We start from the raw sequence: 18,961 nt of genomic DNA, 5'->3' as shown, positions 1-18,961 counted from the left end.
AAGGCCCTGGGGGTGGGGGGGTGGGGAGGGGAGAAATGAGGGAAGACAAAAAACCAGGGAAACAAACGAGAAAATTTCCAACGGTGAGGGGGTTCCGTGACAACCGTGATGTCACCAAGAGCCATGGGGCAGGGCTCCTCTGTTGGGGGCAGGGGTCACCCACCGCCTCTCAGCCATCTGGGCTGGTTCACAAATAATTGAACATTTATGAACCTGTGAAGACAGTCCAGAGTCACAGGGGGAGGGGAGGGGAGTTAGTCCTGGGCGGGGGGAACAGTCAGTGTAAAGGCCCTGGGGTGGGAACCAGTTTGGCTCAATCCACATTCAGTGAGTAAATGACCCATAGAAGATTCTAGCAGGAAGGGGGGGGGCGCTGCTCAAGTTTGTCTGTGGAGGGCTTGGAGGGTGGGTAGGAGGTTGCCAGCCCCCGGGGGGGGGGAAGGCAGCTTCTGGCAGGAGGGGGCGACTTCAGCAAAGGCCTGGGCCGTGCCTCTTGGCTTTGTCCTGTCCCGAGGGTGGACCGGACCCAGTCAGGGGCCCTGGGCTCTCCTGGAGCCCAACGTCCCGGGACTCAGAGGAGAAACAGTCCCTGGAAGTAGGGGAGAGGTCATGGCAAAGCTGAGGCACCCCAGACTTTGGCCTTTGCCCACTGCAGGCCAGGAAAGCACAAAACATCGAGATAACGGTCTTCCCTCCCTTCCCCCAGCCTGCCCTGGTGCCACTGGCCCTGAACCCTGTCCGTCGTGCCGGTCCCCCAATCGGCACCCGGGGATGGGCCGGGACCTCCCCACGCTATTTCAGCATCTTTTGGGGGCGGTTACAGAGCCGCAGAGAGGAGCGCGGGGAGCCTGGGAGCCCGGTTGTGGGGTGAGCTCCGGATCTGGGCAGACTCAGGAGGCGGCTGGGGGCAGAGCTGGCCGGCCTCATGAATGGGGATTTAGCAGCTGGAAAGGTGAGCCGTGCCCGGGGGGCCACGGGAGAGGGAGGTCTCAGCCAGGAAACCCTCCCCAGACTCCCAGAGGTGGAAGGAGCCTCGCGCCCCCATTGCACGGATGGGAAGACCGGGGCTCGGAGCGAGCGTGCCACGGGGAAGTCCTGCCTCCGTCCTGGGGCTGCCCTTGTCTTTCCTCCGGGAGGGGAGAGTAGGGATGGGCAGGGGGGAGAGGGAGCTAGTTTCATCGGCCCCCCCAGGGGTCCACCAGGCTGCTCCCCTCCCCCCTGCCCCCCCCCCCCCCCCCCCCCCCCCGTGCCTGCACCTTCTGGCACTTTTAAAGAAATCAGCTCCCATGCCCTGAGGAAGCCCGTGTCAGCTCCTGGCCCTTCTGGAGAAGGAAACTCCAGGGGCAGCGGTGGGCCGGCCTGGGGGCTGAGGGGGGGTGGGGGGCGGGGACTTGAGGCCCACGGACCTCGGGGTGGTGTGCAGATGGGAGGTGGGAGGAGAGGGGGCTGTGTGACCCTCACGCCTGTCCCCTCCTTGCCCCAGATGGCTTCCTCCACCGGTCCCATGGGCCCCATTGGCAGCCTGGAGCTCCTGGACCTGCTGTTTGACCATCAGGACGGCATCCTGAGACACGTAGAGCTGGGCGAGGACTGGGGCCACCTCGAGGACCAGGTGAGGGCACGCCAGGCCTCAGACCGGAGCCTCGCTCAGCTCCGTGCAGCGTTTAGGGCTCACGGCGCCCGCTCTCAGCAAAGCACATCCTTGTGCTGAGCCTCTCAGCCACCCTAAGGGGTGGCTGACATTAGCTTCTTACAGGTGGAGAAGCCAAGGCCCAGAGAGGGGCGGTAACTCGTCCAGGGTCACACAGCAGTTTGGGGGTGGGTTTGAACTCCAATCCGGGGCTTGTGCCTCAGGTGGTACCCATGCTACGAGATTGTGTTGAGGCTCCAACAACCCCAGAGGAAGGAGCGTTAGCTCGTCTGTCTGGCAGAAGGGGTAAGTGCGGCCCAGAGAGGATCAGTGGCTTGCTCAGTCACACAGCAATCAGGAACAAAGCAAAGAGGGTTTAAAAAAATTTTTTTTTTAAATGTTTGTTTATTTTTGAGAGAGAGAGAGAGAGACAGAGAGAGAGAGAGAGAGACAGAGTGCTACGAGGGGAGGAGCAGAGAGAGAGGGAGACACAGAATCGGAAACAGGCTCCAGGCTCCGAGCTGTCAGCACAGAGCCCGACGCGGGGCTCGAACTCACAAGCCGTGAGATCATGACCTGAGCCGAAGTCGGACGCTCAACCGACTGGGCCCCCCGGGCGCCCCCAGCATAGAGGTTTTAATGCCCACCCTTCTCTCTCTGCCCCAGCAGGTCCTGCCAGGCCCAGACTCTGATGATTTCCTCAACTCCATCCTGGCTTCTGGAGACTCGGTGCCCAGCTCCCCGATCTGGTCTCCTGCAGCCAGTGACAGTGGCATCTCTGAAGACCTGCCCTCCGACTCCCAGGACACCCCTCCACGCAGTGGGGCAGCCACCACCCCCGCGGGCTGCCCCTCCTACCACCCGGGAGCCCCCTGCCTCGCCGGGCCCCCCGGACCAGTGGCCCAAGTGTTGGACGCGTCTGTGGCCATAGACTTGGGTGGGTCCTCCTTCTTTGTTCACTGCCCTTGCCCGTGCCAGGCGCTGGGCACCCACACTCACACACAGATGCTGTCATGGGCCCATTTCCCGGACGGTGAAATGGAGTCCCCGTGAGGTGAGGCCATGAGTCACAGCTGCTGAGCTGGGGCGCAGCCCCTGCAGCCTGGCTCCCGCTCCAGGCGCCACGCTTCCAACCACATCTCTGTACCTCGATGCCGGGACCATAGTAGACGTTCAGTGACAGGGCGTGAGGTCCGGGGACCCCAGGCCTCAGACGCTCCCCTCCTGGATCTGGGGAAAACTGGCCTGATGCGGACGACACCCCTCCCCGCCGGCAGGGCCGTCCTCTGTCCCTTCAGCTCTTATTAGACTCGCTGGAGAGTTAACAAAACGGAAGCTCAGAGAGGTTTGGTCGCTTCACCAAGGCCACACAGCTCTGCACAGTCGGGATAAGAACCGAGAGCTGAGCCACCCCGGAGTCTGTGCTCTGGGGAGCACCTTGCCTCCAGTCTGCAGGGTGCCAGGGGGAGGGAGCCGCAGGTGAATCAGACCTGGGCGAGGACCAGGGGGAGATAAGGCCAAGCCGGCTGGAGACCTAGCCTGTAACCCTGGCCAATAACAGCCGGTCCCTCCTGGCTTGGCAGTGGGTCCCTCAACTGCCAAGGGGTCCCTCAACTGCCAGGACCCATCAGTGGGTCCTGATGAATCGGCTTCCCGTTTTCCATCGGAGGGAAGACCGAGGCACCGGTCGGGGATGCTCCCCTCAACCCGGGGCCTTGGGGCCATAGCTAGTTGCGGTCAATCCTGGCGGCCTTGCTGGAGGAGGCAGGTAGAAGCGGGGAGCTCAGGGGCCCGCGCGTCACCCCTCCGCGTCTTTGTCTCTCCATCTGCCCTGCTCAGAAATGTGGAGCCAGGGCCTCCGTCGTGAGGAGCGGGCTGAGTTGGCCGACCTGCCTTCGAGCTGCAGCCTCACAGTGAAAGACCTCCTCCTCTCGGGCGGCGGCGGCGACCTGGTGAGCAGCCCGGACCCCACGCCCCGGAACTTCAGCCCTTGCGGGGCTGCCGGGGTTCGTAGGGCCCCGAGGCCTCCCATTTCGGAGACGGGAAGACTGAGTCACACACGGGGTGGGTCGTCGTAATAACGTTTTTTAAAACAGCTGAAACTTACCAAGTACCTACCACGGGCCACTCTTTTAAATGCCTTAAATGCGTCATCTTTTCCCGTTATTATTATTATTATTATTATTATTATTATTATTATTATCGGGGGGGGGGGCAGGGGAGAGGGGCAGAGGGAGAGAGAGAATCGCAAGCGGGCTCTGAGCTGCCAGCCTGGAGCCCCGACGCGGGGCTCGAACCCGCGAACCGCGAGATCGTGACCTGCGCCGCGGCTGGACGCTGGTTCGCCCACTGGGTTCCCGGATGCGGAAGTGCCGGCTCTGGGGGCTGGTGCTCGCTCTCTGCGGCCCCAGGGCCAGCGGGGGCCCCGCAGCAGACGCGCCCACAGTGTCCCAGGTCCGGTGTCTCTTTCGCCCCCGGGGGGCTGTTTCCCCGCCCCCCCCCCAGCCATGTCCCCCTCTCCCCCTCCCCCACAGCAGCAGCATCACCCGGGGGCCCCTCACCTGCCCCGGCCTGCGACCCAGCACTGCCAGGAGCTGGTGCTGACAGAGGACGAGAAGAAGCTTCTGGCCAAAGAAGGCCTCACCCTGCCCACCCAGCTGCCCCTCACCAAGGTGAGCCCTGGCCCCGGGCCTCGCCCCCTTTTCTGCGGCCACCCGCCCTCGAGTGTTAGGACGCGTCCGTCCCTGGAGCCCCGAAATTCGTCCTTGAGCCCAGCTCAGCGGGCAGAGCCCCACACCCGGGGGGCCAAGGGTGGCCTTTCCGGCAGCAGCGGTTTGGGCCCCGGGAGGCCTCCCTTGTGCCTTTCGCGCTGCCTCGTAGCCCCTGGCAGGCCACAGCTCCCAAAAGGGGTGACCTGTGCCCCCTCCCCCAACCCTCGACCCGCACACGGACTTCGACTGGGCCGCGCTGCATTTTTGTCAAGGCTTGAATCGGTCGCCAAAATGTCTCTGGCCAGGAGTGTTCACACACGGTTTCCATGGCCGTGCCCCCCCCCCCCCCACGCCCACACTTCCGCCCGCAGCCCCCGCCCAGCCTTTTCTCGCTCAGTGTCAAGACCTGGGTTCGCCCTCGCCACCGGAACGTCCGCGGGGCCCCAGAAAGGCGCTGTGCCCAGACATGGCCAGAAGGTGGCGCACTCGCACCAGCGCTCAGAGTGTGGCCGCCGGTTCCTACCTGGGACTGGGATCTGGGAAAATCCTCGGGACCCGGACCCCCCCCCGCCCACCCCGGAGACTTTGCACGAGTTCAGGGGGACGAAAGCGGTCTTCGAGTCATGGGGAGCCTGCCCCCAGCTCCCTGGGTCTGGGAGGGCTCCCCCCGGAGGAGCAGGGGTGAGGTCATGGGGGCCAGACAACAGGGTGGACCCTCCCCCCACCCTACCGTGTCACTGTGCAGTATGAAGAGCGAGCGCTGAAAAAAATCCGCCGGAAAATCCGGAACAAGCAGTCGGCCCAAGAGAGCCGGAAAAAGAAGAAGGAATATATTGACGGCCTGGAAACTCGGTAAGGCTGGGGCCCCCGGGGTGCCCTTCTGGGGTGCGGGAAGGGGACCGAGACCCAGGGAGAGCCGTGCAATGGGGCTAAGGTCACAGTGTCGGAGGGGGGGGGCTGAGAAAATGAGAGGTTTCCTTTCTCTCTCGGGGAGAGGTCATTTGTCATGTGAATTACAAGCGTGGGAAGATGCCCGGAGATGGCAGAGGTCAGGCTCCGGGTCCCTTTATCCCCTGGAACGTGAGGCACCAACAAAGGAGGATGTATTACCCATCTTGCCCTGGGGCTCTGCCTGGAGCTGGGGTGCTTACCCCCCCTGCGTGAGCCCCACGGGTCCTCAGAGCTGCCGTCGTTTCCTTGATGGTGCGTGTTGTGTGTGGCAAGGACAGAGGAGAGATCGTTCTCGGCAGAACATCCGCCTCCGAAACCCCGCGCACCCCACTCTCACCAACTGCCGCTCTCTTAACTCTTGTAAGGGGACAGGCTCCTTTGCCTTCTTTAACAGAAGCCTAACGCGCGAGCAAACCCACTCTCTAAGCCGGGAGTGGCCTGACGGAAGGTTCCAGGTCTACCTGGGTCTTCTCTTTCTTCCCATGTCAGTTTTGGGATGCCGTACTTGTCCGGGAAGCTGCTCGCTCACTGCAAACGCGTCGACATCCAATGGTTCCCAGTTCTCTCGTTTTAGTTTGCTAGGCTCTGTGCTGTCGGCAGGGGAGGGACAGGGGGACACAGGGAGACCCAGAATCCGAAGCAGGCTCCAGGCTCCGAGCTGTCCGCACAGAGCCCGATGCCCCGGGGCTCGAACCCACAAACCGTGAGATCTTGGCCTGAGCCGAAGGGGGACGCTCAACCGACGGAGCCACCCAGGCGCCCCTGCCTTCTTGATTAATCTTGCCAGAGACTTATTTATTGAATTATTCTTTTCAAAGCGTGGCTTTCTGGCTTTTACCTCCTACCCACCTGTACTTTTGTATTCTTCCACTTCTGCTCTTAGATTTGGTATGCCCCCCCCCCACCTTGATGTTTGATTTTGGAGGGGGGGGTTGCTATGTTGCTCTCTTGCGAACTTTCAACACGTGTGCGTCCAGCTTGTTGAGCTGCGTGAAGGTTGGCGAAGGTCTGTCCCTCTCCGCACTGTGTTAGCTGCACCTCTCGAATCGTGATTTACACAATTGGCATTACCATCTGGCCCTTGAATCTTCTCTAATTTATGTCCTGGATTCTTATTTTTATCCCATGAGTCATCCAGAAGGAGGGCCTTTCCGTGGGGTGGGGGGGGGGTGTACTCTCTTGCCTGGGACATATCGTCATATGGGGATTTGAGTATTTCAATCCCACATCTGGGTGGTCTGGGGCCAGACCACGCCCACAGATGGATACAGGTGGGAAAGGTGGGTCCCCCAGCCTGGATCTGGGAACCCCCGGATGGACTCGGTCACCACTGTCTTAGTCCTCAGATGCAATCTGCGAAGCCCCTGATCAGCTTTATCTCGTGTTGTTCTCCCGAGTGCCCTGTGAACTAGGTAATCGTAGCCCCTTTATACAGGTGAGGGGACTGAGGTCAGAGAGCAGAGCGGCTTGAGGTCACAAGGGAGGGTGAGGACTGTAACCTGGTTCCCCGTGGACTCCCCATCACCCTCCCACTCAGTCTTCTGGAAGCATCGCTGCCCGAGTTTGGCATTCCACGGCCCATCCTCGGGGCACAGACCGGAGCGATGCCCCCACATCAGTGCAGACGTGGGGCCCTGTCCACAGACTTGCTGGGTGGCTTTGGATGAGTGACTTCCCCTCTCTGGCCTTGGGTCCCCTGCCTGTAAAATGGGGCCCCCCAGGGAGATGTCAGTCGAGCTAGTTGGTGACGCACGGGTTCTGGAGGTCACTGTGGCATTGTCCCTGCAGGATGTCAGCCTGCACCGCCCAGAACCAGGAGCTTCAGAGGAAAGTCTTGCATCTGGAGAAGCAGAACCTGTGAGTCTCGGTCCAGCTATGGGAGAGGACAGGGGCGCCGGCCCCCAGAGTCCCTTGCAGGAGGGGTGGACAACGTGGGGGACAGCCTCTGTGATGGCAAAGCAGAGCAGGGGGTAGGGGCTCCACCTAGCAAGGGTGTGGGCTGCATGGAGGAGGGCACTTGGAGTTGGGGAAAGGCGTTTGCGGTGGAGGAAACGGCAGTCGAACGGCCAGAGGCCGGAAGCACGGCGCGGCCGTCTATTCAATATTTGTTTAGCATCTCGTCTGTGCCAGGCGTAGTTCTGGGCACTGGAACCACAGCACGACACAGACAGCCTCCCTACTTAAAGAACTCATGGTCTGGTGGGAGACGGACTCAAGACAAAGGGCAATACGTAAAAGATAATTCACATAGCGATAGCCACTGAGGAGAAGAGTGAAGCAAGGTTAAGGCCCCGGAGAGCGAGTGGGGGGGTGGGGGGTGGTGGCGCTACTCTGGGCAGGGAGGTCAGATGTGATAGCTTTTGAGATGAGACCTGATGGATGAGAAAGAACCAGCTACAAAAAGATCTGGGGGACTAATGTCCTTGGTGCAGAGGGAACGAGCCTGTGCAAAGGTCCTGGGGCAGAATTGGGTCTGACGCATTGGAGTTACAGCCAGGAGGCCCGTGTGGCTGCAGCAGAGTAAGCGAGGGGGAGGGAGAAGGAGAAGAAGGAGAGGGCAGGTAGGGAGTGGGGCAGGTCATGTGGGGGGCTTTGGGGGCCACGAGGAAGACTTGGGCTTTGACCCCAGGGGCGTGGGAGCCCTGGCAGGGTCAAGAGAAGAGAAGCCTGCTCACGTCTGAAAAGTGCCATCTGGCTGCTGCTTGGAGCGTGAACCCTAGGGGAGCAAGAGAGGCCTTGGGGGTCCAGAGTAGAGGCTGGGGTGGGCATTTTGGTGAGAGATAATGGCAGCCCGGGTCACGGGGGTGGGGTGGCAGAGAAGTGGGTGGGTTCAAGTGGGTGGGATGTTCAGGGAGATTTGTTGAAGCGACGAGGGAGAGTCTGGGACTTTAAAGACCAGCGGGGCCATGAGGGATGGATGGGATTCAGACGTCAGCCGGGCTGGGGGGACCCCGGAAACGGATGGGGGCCAGACCACGGCCCCGGGGGGCTCAGCCAAGGCCTGCCCATTCCTGCCAAGGTCCCTCTTGGAGCAGCTGAAGAAGCTCCAGGCCATTGTGGTCCAGTCCACCAGCAAGTCGGCCCAGACAGGCACCTGCATAGCGGTAAGTCCCGGTCCCCAGGATGACGGGCGTCCTCGGCCTTGGCAAAGGGGTCTGGGTGGCGAGATGAGCGCAGTGTGAGCCCCCGGTGTCTTCTGGGCCTCGGTGTCTCTGCTCACAGGGTGGGGGAGGGATGGGGTGACCTCCCCCGTCTCCACCAGGTCCTGCTGCTCTCCTTTGCCCTCATCGTCCTGCCCTCCATTAGCCCTTTCGTCGCCAGCAAGGCCGAGGGCGCCGGAGACTACGCGCCCGTTCGAGGTAGGTGGGCCGGGGAAGCTGTGCCCTCAAAACCCCTCTGGGCTGCACCATGGACACAATCCCCTTGGTTCCCTGAGCCCCTGCACTGGGCCTCTGGGGCTTGGCAGGGGGAGGGGGGCTCCTTGCTGCTACTCCCTGAGACTGGGGTCAGAGGACGGAGGGCCTCCAGTCCCCAAGCCCGTCCCTCGTGACCCTGCCAACCCTTGCTCAGTTTTCTCCAGAACTTTGCACAACGACGCTGCGTCCCGTGTGGCCCCCGACGCCACACCAGGCTCCGAGGTCCCAGGACCACGGCCCAAAGCTGGCGCGTCCCAGGAAGGGTCTCCAGGCAGCCCCAGGGCAGACTGGGAACCTCAGGGCATGTCGGCTCTGGACAACTTGACGGAGGAGTTGGACAACTCGACCCTGATCGCAGACAACTCGACGGAGAAGCTGAACCGGGCCACCCTGCTGGACTGGACTGCCCCTGAGCCAGCGCTCAGCCCTGGGCGTGGGGGATTGGAGGCAGCAGGGGAGGAGCTGTGAGCACCGTCCGGACGTGCCCCCGGGCCTCTCTGCTTAGGGGCCCTTCTGTGGACAGCAACGGGCATGGGGGTGAGAGGCGGAAGTGCCACGATGGAGATGGCACAAAGTCACAGCCACACACCCGCGGACCCAGGCACACACCGGACACGCTCAGACACAGGACAAGCGCAGGGCCACGAAGCCCGAGAAATACACACCCAGGCAAAGAAAGGAACGGGCACATACAGAGTGATCCACAGACTCAGACAGACACGCGCACACACCACGCCTCGACAGCTCCCCTGCCCCGGGACTCCTTCCTGTCCCCTGTACGCTTGGCTGAGTCTGCGGGGACCCCGGCCCCAGAACCGCAGCCCACAGCCGCGCCTCTTTTCTAAGATTGCAGTGATCCTTAATAAAGTATTTTGACAGAACACGTTGGCACAAAGCGTTGTCTAGGGCTCCTCGGCTCTTGGAAGGAGCGTCTGGGCCAGCCTCGGAAGGGGGAGTGGGGTGGAAAGGCTGCCGGCCAGACGCCCGGAGTGTCTTCAGCACCTTGGAGAGCGGCCTCGAGCGGTGAGCGCGGCGCGCCTGGAACCCGAGGTCTCTGGGGGCCTCAGGAGGCCCTTCATCGCGTCCTCGGACGATCTAGGGCAGCTGCCTTCCTGGGAGGGGGGCCGCGCTGCCCGCCTCGCTCGTTCTACGGATGAGGAGACCGAGGCATCGGAAGTGAAGGGATCTCACCGGAACCCGGCTGTGCCCGCGCTCTCCTAATGCGCCCCGCCCCACCCGCTTTGCGCAGGTGCAGGGAGGTGGGGGGCGGGCTGGGAACGAGGCCCAAGGCCACTGGCAGCTCTCATCAAGGGGCTCACAGCCTAGCAGTGGGGGGAAAATATCCAGAAACCACGCACAGGAGTATATAATCACAGAGGGCGCCAGGAGCTCCCGCTGCGGTATTGCCCTCCTCCTCCACGGCCCCCCCAGGCCTGGATTGCAGGGAGGCCCAGGCAGACTCCACAGGGGGCAAGGGGACCGTGCATTCTGCACCCCCTGCCCCGCTCTCCCCGGGACTAGGACCCGGCACAAAGTCGTGGATGTTAAACACAGACTCAGATGCAAGAATTTCTGCTTTTATTGCATTGAAGACTTTTCTGGAAGTCTGGAGGAACCAGGTGGACACGCCTCTTTCTCCCTCTAGCCCCAAAGGCAGTGCAAGCCTCTATTGTCTGTGCCCCCAAGAAGTCTGGCTCCAAAAAGGTGGCTCTGCCCCCCCTTACCTTCCCGGAGGGATCATGAAGGCGATTTGGGGGAGGCAGGGGATGGGGAGTGTGAGGGCCCCGGGGCAGAGGGAGTTAACTCTTGCTTAGGCTGGGAACTAGGGAGGGCCTGGCCACACCTCCCCAGAGCATCCTGAGTCAGGGGCTGGGGCACAGGGAGGAGCAGGTGCCTGGGGTCAGCTCCAAGGTCAGCGTCCAGGGTGAAAATGCTCCTCCCCAGGCCCACACCACAGGCCCCTCAAGATAAAGAGACAGGCAGTGGGGGGTGGGCCTGCCCTGGGGCCTGGAGCCCAGCTCTCAGCACCCTGAGGTTGCCCCCCACCCGCAAGGGCAGGTACAAGTAACAAAGTGAGAACAGTAAGAAAAGATGACTCCATGGTCTCTACAAAAAGCCCCACCCTCCCCGGGCCCCCTGGTCAGCTGGGAACCGCTTCGGCCTTCACCCTCTTGGGGGGCCTGTGGGGTGCAGGACTGTCCAGCGGCTCCCTCTTGGGGCTGGTAGGCCCAGAGCCGTTGTGCTGGGTACAGGGCTTGGCGGAGGGCTCCGGCTTGGGGCTGGCGGGTGCTGGGCCATTGAGCTGGGTGGGGGCCTCCTCCTTGGGCTCCAGCTTGGGGGCAGGCGGGCGAGGCAGGGGGGGCAGCGCCCTCTCCAGCACTCGAGGGCCGTCCCAGGCGGGGATCTCCAGGCCCAGGTGCTCCATGAGCCTGGTCATGACCTCATCCACATAGCCATGGATACGCAGGTCGGCGTGGCGGTCCTGCGGGGGGGGGGGGGGGGGGGGCGGGGGGCAGGGTGCAAAGACAGGCCAGGCTTAGGCAGGGGTCTGGACGGGAGGAGGCTGGAGCAGGGGGTACGTCAGGGTGGGCTCAGCACATACGTGCTTGGTGGGCTGAAGGTTGACAATGACCAGTCGACCTCCTCGGCGCTTGGTGGCGAGTGGGAGGTTCCCGCTGGGCCGGATTTGCAGGGAGGTGCCCAGGGTGATGGACAGGTCTGCGTTCCTGGGACAAGAAGGGTGAGACTGAGCCCCTCCACCCCCCCCCCCCCCCCACAAAGGTCTCGGCAGCCCTACTCCTGCCCCACAAGGTGCGAGAGGCCGCCAGCCCCTCCTGGCTCGAGCCCCAGTGCTCCACCAGCCGCCTGGTGCTCCGGAACACGCCCAGACCAGCCTGGGCAGCTCGCTTCACACCCTTCTCTCCTCTCAAGGGCGCCCACAACCTGTGCCAGCTTCCCGTCTGCCCGGAGCAGCCTCCCCACCCGGCCAGAAGCAGGGCTGCTGATGCGGGCGTGACCTCCGATGCTTGGGCCTCATGGGCCAGAGGCATCCGCTTGCTGAAGCCCGTTTCCCTGCCCGCCGCAGGAGACTGGCGTACAGGGTGTGAGAAGGCTCTGTCACCAATGGGGCCAGCGAGGCCCAGTGAGGGTGTGGCCACCCCTTTCGGGGAAGCCTTTCCTGATGGCTCCCTCCCGTGCTGGAACCTCGTGGTCTGGGCTCACGTGGGGTCAGACCTGCTGGCCTCGTCGGCGAGGGTGAGGTCCCGGTCAGGAAGGGCGTCTTCCCAGTCCAGGATGGTGTCCTTCAGCTCACCCCTGAAGGGGGGGGGAGGGGGGTCAGATGGAGACGCGCACCCTCCCCTGGAGCCCGGGCGCAGCAAAGGGTCACTCACCTGCAAGCACGCAGCCCCCTGGCCTTGGCCACGGTGCAGAGCCGGCCCGTGGCCTTGAGGCCCATACTGCCCACGACGGTGTCCCGGACATACTGCCTGTGTCGGGGGAGGAAGGGGGACCCGCAGGGGTTGGGTCAGCCCACCACCTGCTCCCGGGGCACCCGCGCAGGGGTCCCACTGGCGTGTCTCTTGTTCTTTTGGGGGGAGCTGTTGTCCCAGGGGAATGGGGGGGGGGGCCGCACGGCAGACTCTAAGTGCAAGAAGACATCCCACAAACCCAGAGCAGGGGACGGGGGCCTTCCACAAAACAGCTGGCTGGGCCGCACCCCAAAGCCAACAGAAGGGGCAGGGAGCGTTCCAGACAGCGGAGCCTGAAGAGATGTGATGACGACACGCAAAGCGTGACGAGGAAACAAAAAAACCAGAAGCCACTGGGAACACGGGCCAGGCCCTGGGTGCTCACACTACCCTGACCTCCTTTACAGCTCGCTGCGGCCGCGCCAACGGGAGAGCGCAGCGCCTGGGAGGGAGGTAGAGTCTCGAGGCTTCTGGGGTCGTGGGCCAGGCGGTCTGCCACTTACCCCTCAACAGCACAGCAAGTACCAACAAAGTGTGGCAGAACGGTAACGGTTGTCGGATCTAGTCAGGACCGGCGAACTATGGCCCTGTAGGTGGAATCTGGCCCTCAGCCTCCTGCTTCCACGAATAAAGCTTTATTGGCACACGGCCACGCCCATTCCTTCACGTGTGGTCCGTGGCGGCCCTCGTGCCCCATCAGCAGAGCCCACAGTCGTGAGAGACACTGTCTGGGCCACGAAGCTGAACACATTTTACAGAAAAAGCTCGCTGAGCCCTGGTCTAGGCGAGGTAGGGGTTCATCGTACTCTTCTTGTGAGTCACCTATGGATTTGAAAGTTTTCGAAATAAAGTGGGGGACAAGGGCTTTTTTTGCAGTGGGGGGAACCCCACCTGTGCGGCCACCGCTCAGCCAGCGGGGAGGAGACGCGCCCCGATGGCCCTGGCTCCAGGAAGGGCTCTGGCTCGGCCTTCCCAGAGCGGGTGGTCCTACCTCTGTCACACTCTGGTATGGGTTGAATTGTGTCCCTCCAAAAAGACCTGTTGGGAGTCCTGACCCCCCAATACTTTAGAGTGTAGCCTTATCTGGAAACAGGATCATTGCAGATATAGAGTCAAGACGAGGCCACACTGGGGTAGAGTGGTCTCAATCTAACAGGACTGATGCCCCTGTGACAGACCCAGACACACAGCGAGGAGGCCACGTGACAACGGGGGAAGGCGGGTGGTTAGCCAAGGACTGTGAGAAACATCCAGAAAACACGAGGAGGCAGGAAGGAGCCTCCCCCACAGCCTCCCTTCTGGACTTCTCGCTTCCAGGCTGGGAGCTGTGGGGCACCTGGGTGGCTCAGTCGGTTGAGCACCAGAGATCGGCTCAGGTCACGATCTCACGGTCCGTGGGTTCGAGCCCCGCGTCGGGCTCTGTGCTGACAGCTCGGAGCCTGGATGGAGCCTGCTTCAGATTCTGTGTCTCCCTCTCTCTCTGCCCCTCCCCCGTTCATGCTCTGTCTCTCTCTGTCCCAAAAATAAATTAAAAACGTTGAAAAAAAAAATTAAAAAAAAAAAAAATTGTCAGGCTGGGAGCCGACAGATTTCTGTTTTACGCCTTTCAGCCTCTGGCTGTCTGTTACGGGTGCAGGGGACGGACGTCCCTCTCCGGGAGGAACTCGTGCCCCCAGCCTCACGGGCTGGAGGCTCAGGCCCCAGCCCTGCCCCTCCCTGGGTCCCTGGCAACGTCCGAAGCGACTCACAAGGCCCTTCCTCGTGATGGGAAGCGAAGCAGTAAGCGGCCCGGGCTGTCCACGCCTCGCCCCCCCCCCGCCCCGCCCCCGCCCCCCGGTGGCACTCACGTCTTACACTTGGCGCATTCCTCCACGAACATGTTTCCGTGAAGCTCCGCCAGCTTGTCCCTACGGAAGGAGAGAGCCACTTGGCCACGGCGTGGGATTCTGGTTCCTGAGGCTTCGGGCAGAGCACCGAGCCCTCCTCCTCTCTGAGCCGGAGGGACTGCTGGCCCTCATGGCTGACCCTACCTCTGCACATGGGCAGACCATTCCCTTCACAAAAGCCATCCACAATTGTGTTGGAACCACCAAGTGTTACCGGGGGCTGCAGGACAGGAATTTTAACCCCCAGTTTGCAAATCAGAAGCCTGAGGAGAGGAATGTGGGGTCGCCTCCGGGTTCCCCTGGCTTCCCAGCTGTGTGACCTTGGGCAGGTCGCTCAGCCTCTCTGGGCCTCCGTCCCCATCTGTGAAATGGGACCACAGTGTCCAGCTTCTGGGTTATTTGGAAGAACAATGATCAGAGCTGGAAGGCTCGTCCCCTGGCTCCCTCTGTCACCTCTCAAATGTCACAGCCTCCCTGACCTACTTGGTAGAGGCTTCAACTCCCGCCCAAATTTCCCCTTTGGGTCCACGGCAAGGATCACCGCCTGACACAGAATTTACTCGGCTGGTTTGTCTTGTCTTCTGCCTGTTTCCTCCCTCCTACATGATTCCCGGGAGGGTAGAGCTCCTGTCTGTCCTGTGCACTCTGTGTCTTATGTCTGGAACAGCATGTGGCACACGGTGGACGCTGGGCAAAACAGTCGTTGGCTGTGACCCATTTTGCTCCTGTCCGCACACAGCGGGTGCTGGGGGATTAGTGCTTCCTCCTCCAACACACACACACACACACACAGACCGGTGACGCAGTGAAGGCGTGGGCGGTGCGTGCCAGGGATGGCTGGGCACACGCGGGTGTGCAATCCACGGTGCAGGAGGTCAGAGGCACTGCGGTCCCCAGGTGGACTCCTGCCGGCCTCCCCCAAGGCGCTGCCCTCCGCCTCCGGGAAGGAGCGTGCCAGCGGGTGGCTGTGCCCCACTCCCGATCTGCCGACGCGCCCCCACCCCACCGTGCTGTCCGGCTGTTTGGGGACAGACGTCGCCGGCTTTCCCCACATGCCCGTAAAAGCCCTAACCTCCCGTGCCGCTGAACGTACTCACTACACAGTGAGAAAACGTTTGCTTCTGTTTCTAGAAATGTCTACACAGGTCCCGAGGGGCAGGCCTGTAGCCACGTGCCTAGTAAATCGGTCTGACCCGAAGGATAAGACACCGGTGGTTCCGGCCCAGACCGGAGCCCGACGGTAACCCTGAGCCAGAGGGGGCTGGAGGCTTAGTTAGTTCCTGAGGTACTTACATGTCGAAAGGGTGAAGTCCCCAAACGTGGCAACATCTCTAGGTTGTGAGAACTGCCAGACTTCTAGAGAAATTTTATCTTTGGGGGCGGAGGGGGGAGAGGGCTCCTGGGTGGCTCAGTCAATTAAGCGTCTGAGTTGATTTCAGCTCAGGTCGTGATCTCACGGTTTGTGAGTTCGAGCCCCTCGCCGGGCTCTGCACTGAGTGTGGAGCCTGTTTGGGATTCTCTCTCTCCTCCTCGCTCTCTTCCCCTCCCCCACTCACTCACTCTCTCTCAACATAAATGAATACACTTAAAAAAAAAAAAAAAACACCTAAAAAAAAGTCAGTCCTTTGCCCTACTAGGGTTCACGTTCACTATGGAGGCAGTAACGAGGGATATGAAAACCCAACTACGAACATTCTAAATTCTCAGCACCCTCCTCCCCACGCCCAATTTCCCCCGGCCTCGCCCCGAGGGGGATGTCATAGCGGCCCGGCCCGTGGCCAGGCTGTGGGGCTGGCAGCTGAGGACCTGAGGGCAGTCTGGGCCATAGTCCGGGCCGCCGGAGCCCCCGAGTGGTCAGGGCTGGAATCACCCCCCGGGACCGGGAAACGGCACCCCAATTCTCGATCTGTGCCCGGGCAGCTCTGATGACACAGGACAGCTCTGGTTTCTGGGCTCCCACCCAGTGCCCAGCGCCGCTCCCGGCTGCCCCCCTGCGTCGGCCCATCAAAACCCCCCCTTTTACAGACGAGGAGACCGAGGCCCGGAGGGCGCGGGGCCGGACGCGGGCGTCACCTGGGGAAGCCGGAGCGCACGTGCAGCCCGTCCACGTTCTGGCTGACCAGGAAGCACAGGAGGCCCACGCGCTCCAGCTGCACCAGTGCCATGTGGGTCTTCGTGGGCCGCGCGCTCTCGAAGGTCGTGTCGAATTTGGGGGCCAGGCCCCGCTCCTCCATCGTCCAGACGCCGTGGGGGCCCCTGAAGGTGGCAGGCGGGGAGAGACACATTGAGTTCGGGGATCAGAGAGACAGAAAAAGAGAGAAAAGAGAGAAAAATATTTGCATTAGGAGCTGATTACCCCTAATACCAATCCTCCCATCTTCTAAGGTAAGAGGATCCCAATAGGCCGGCAGGTCCAGCGAGCCCAGGCAAAAGACTACATTCCCCAGGATCCCTTGCAGCTAGGTGGGGTCAGGTGACCACATTCTGGCCAATGGGGTGTGAGTGGAATGTGGCACCAGTTAAAGGGACACATCTGTGAGGGCAGGGTCTTTCCCGGCCCGACATCCCCCAGGGGGGGATGGCAGCAGGTGCTGCCTCAACCTCCCCTCCGTGCCCACAGACCTGAAGTCGGGGATGCCCGAGGCGGTGCTGATGCCGGCCCCCGTGTGGAACACCACATTGGAGGACTGCCAGACCAGCTGCGCCAGCTCCCGCACCTTCCGCTCCAACTCCTCCGGGGGGTCGAAGATCTGTCCGGGGACAGAGCAGAAGGGAGGGGTCAAAACATGTCCCATTGTGGCAAGGCGGCTAGCCACAGATGGGGATGCCCCTGCCTTGCCCAGGGCGGAGTGACTGGAAAAAGTGGCTTCTTCTCATGTCCCGCCTCTGCCCACAGGCCTCCAAGGCTCCAGCATCCCTCAGGGTAGAAACCTAAGTCCTCCCGGCGGCCTGAGGCCTTACACGACCTGCCCAACTCCTCCCCCTCTCTGCTGCAGCCACTCGGGGCCTCCTCACTTTTCCTCCCAACACGCCAGGCCTGGTGCTGCCTCAGGACCTTTGCACAGGCTGTGCCCTCTGCCTGGAATTCTCCCACATGGCTCTTCCCTCGTCCCCTTTAGGTCTTGGCTGAGAAGTCCTGTCACTTGCACACCCACGTTCATGGCAGCATCATTTACAACCGTGACAACGTGGAATCGACCCCAGTGTCCACCGACGGATGAAGGATAAACACAGTGCGGTCCATCCACACACCGGAATACGATCCAGCCTCCAAAAGGAAGGGCCTCCTGGCACCTGTCGCCACGTGCATGGATCTGGAGGACACCGTGCACAGCGACAGAAGCCAGACACGGAAGGACGCTGCGCGACCCCACGCGCAGGGGGTCCCCAGAGGAGTCCTGTCCGCAGAGACAGAGAGCGGACGCTGGGAGCCAGGGGTGGGGCAGGGGGCGGGGAGTCCGGGCTTCATGGGGACAGAGTCTCCGTTTGGGGAGATGGAAAGTTCTGGAGATGGAGGGTGGGGGTGGCTGCGCAACAGCGTGAACGTATCCGGTACCACTGAGCTGTGTAGTTAAAAAATGGGAAGACGGTACCTCTCACGTTGTGTGTTTCGCCACAATAAAAAAAAGGAGAAAACAGAAGTCATCTGAGTGGTGCCTCCTGGGCCCTGGTTTCAACGCAGCCCCGGCTCTCCTCGCGACTCCCAGCCTTACTGGTCTCCCTGAAGCTTGCTATCATCTGACTTCTTGCATTGACTTGCCCTTCGTCTGTCTCCCCTCTAGAACGAGGGGTTTCTGTCTGTCTCGGTCCCTACTGGGGCCCCAGGGCCTAGGAAGTGCCCGGTGCACAGTAGGCGCCCCATAAATGTTTGTGGAATCCAGCTAATAGACTGGCAGGAAGAGGAGAGGGACTTCCGGGGGGATTCTGAGGGCAACTAAATACCTCACAGACCAGCCTTTGGGGGATGGGGGCAATCTTCCCCCCCCCCCGCCCCCCCAGCTTCCAGAAGGGGAGAGGGGACCCAGAGGGAAGGACTCGCCCCAAGTCCTGCAGTGGGCGAGGGGGTCTTTTCTGACACGTACCTACGATCATCCCGCCTAGAACCCTTGTCCACCACCCCCAGGATAAAGTGTCAGCTGCCCAGCCCGGCACGGGAGGCCCCTCGGGCCCTGGCTCTGGAAACCTCTGTGGCCTAGTTTGGTCCCCAAGCGTGTTTATTTCCATCTCCTCGCCTTCGCCCCTGCGGTGCCTTCCGCCAGCAACTCCGTCCCTGGCTTCCCCCATCAGAGAACTTCAGGACTTTCCACCGACGCGGGCCCCTCCCTCTATCCCGCGGGGCCGACCCGGGGCTGGGGGGTGGGGGGCTGTTCCAGTCCCCGGGAGAGCAGGGGGCGTCACTTCCCGCCCCCTCCCCACTGGGAAGTCCCTCCCATTGTCTAGCCTCAGTGCCTCCCGAGATTCCCACAATGCCCCGCTGCTGCCCGGCCCCGCCCAGCCCGTGGCGCTGGGGGCGGCCTTCGGGCCGCCGGGCCGCGCTCACCTCGGGGAGGCCACACTTGCCCTTGTCCGCGTACGGCGACAGTCCCGCCGCGTAATTCACCGACATCCTCGCCGCCCCAACGGGAACAATAAAGTTTCTCTTGTTGAGGCCGCTTCCGCCGGAAACGGGGCAGGGCGGGGAGGAAGGAGGAGCCGCGTTCCGCCCTGCGCGGCCAGCCTCTCCCTCCAAGGCGCATGCGCCTCGCGTTGACGCCGCAGGCGCCATCTCAACTGCTGGCAGAGAGGAGCCCGCTTCCTTAGGTAGCGGGAAACGGGGCCAGCCGTCCACGTGAGAGTTCTGCAGTCACCTCTAAAGTGAGGGGCACAAGCGGCCGGTGCTCCCCTTTCTTCTTTTTGC

The 18,961-nt window shown here is 62.2% G+C and overlaps 2 protein-coding genes across 5 annotated transcripts; one reads left to right on the top strand and one right to left on the bottom strand.

Moving 5' to 3' along the window:
- Positions 1-804: 804 nt before the first annotated feature.
- CREB3L3 (cAMP responsive element binding protein 3 like 3) lies at positions 805-9,589 on the top strand. 4 transcript variants are annotated; one of them, XM_058729019.1, is made up of 10 exons: positions 805-952; positions 1,484-1,612; positions 2,297-2,567; positions 3,470-3,582; positions 4,168-4,302; positions 5,087-5,193; positions 7,081-7,149; positions 8,312-8,396; positions 8,555-8,651; positions 8,863-9,589. In XM_058729019.1, exons 1-10 carry the CDS (start codon positions 926-928, stop codon positions 9,174-9,176), a joined length of 1,347 nt encoding a protein of 448 aa, XP_058585002.1. In that variant the 5' UTR covers positions 805-925; the 3' UTR covers positions 9,177-9,589. The 4 variants fall into 4 exon arrangements, with proteins under 4 accessions (XP_058585002.1, XP_058585003.1, XP_058585000.1 ...); XM_058729020.1 differs by having other exon boundaries at positions 4,165-4,302; positions 8,599-8,651; XM_058729017.1 differs by having other exon boundaries at positions 807-952; positions 4,165-4,302.
- A 680-nt stretch (positions 9,590-10,269) lies between these two features.
- SIRT6 (sirtuin 6) lies at positions 10,270-18,744 on the bottom strand. The gene is made up of 8 exons (XM_058729029.1): positions 18,605-18,744; positions 16,693-16,814; positions 16,138-16,326; positions 14,026-14,085; positions 12,101-12,196; positions 11,943-12,023; positions 11,311-11,434; positions 10,270-11,190 (listed from the first exon to the last, which is right to left on the bottom strand). The coding sequence occupies exons 1-8, from the start codon at positions 18,668-18,670 to the stop codon at positions 10,849-10,851; spliced, it is 1,080 nt and encodes a 359-aa protein (XP_058585012.1). The 5' UTR covers positions 18,671-18,744; the 3' UTR covers positions 10,270-10,848.
- Between the last annotated feature and the right edge of the window lie 217 nt (positions 18,745-18,961).

Source organism: Neofelis nebulosa, chromosome 4 (genome assembly GCF_028018385.1).
Source record: "Neofelis nebulosa isolate mNeoNeb1 chromosome 4, mNeoNeb1.pri, whole genome shotgun sequence".
NCBI classification, from domain to species: Eukaryota; Metazoa; Chordata; class Mammalia; order Carnivora; family Felidae; genus Neofelis; species Neofelis nebulosa.
This window is presented reverse-complemented; position numbering and strand designations above follow the sequence as displayed.

Coding starts and splice junctions, on each gene's coding strand:
- CREB3L3 (XM_058729017.1), top strand. CDS start 926: ATGAATGGGGATTTAGCAGCTGGAAAG. Junction 2,568..3,469: donor GTCTGTGGCCATAGACTTGG/GTGGGTCCTCCT, acceptor TGCCCTGCTCAG/AAATGTGGAGCCAGGGCCTC. Junction 7,150..8,311: donor CATCTGGAGAAGCAGAACCT/GTGAGTCTCGGT, acceptor ATTCCTGCCAAG/GTCCCTCTTGGAGCAGCTGA.
- SIRT6 (XM_058729029.1), bottom strand. CDS start 18,670: ATGTCGGTGAATTACGCGGCGGGACTGTCGCCGTACGCGGACAAGGGC. Junction 16,815..18,604: donor GCAAGTGTGGCCTCCCCGAG/GTGAGCGCGGCC, acceptor GTCCCCGGACAG/ATCTTCGACCCCCCGGAGGA. Junction 11,435..11,942: donor CTCGCCGACGAGGCCAGCAG/GTCTGACCCCAC, acceptor TTCTTGTCCCAG/GAACGCAGACCTGTCCATCA.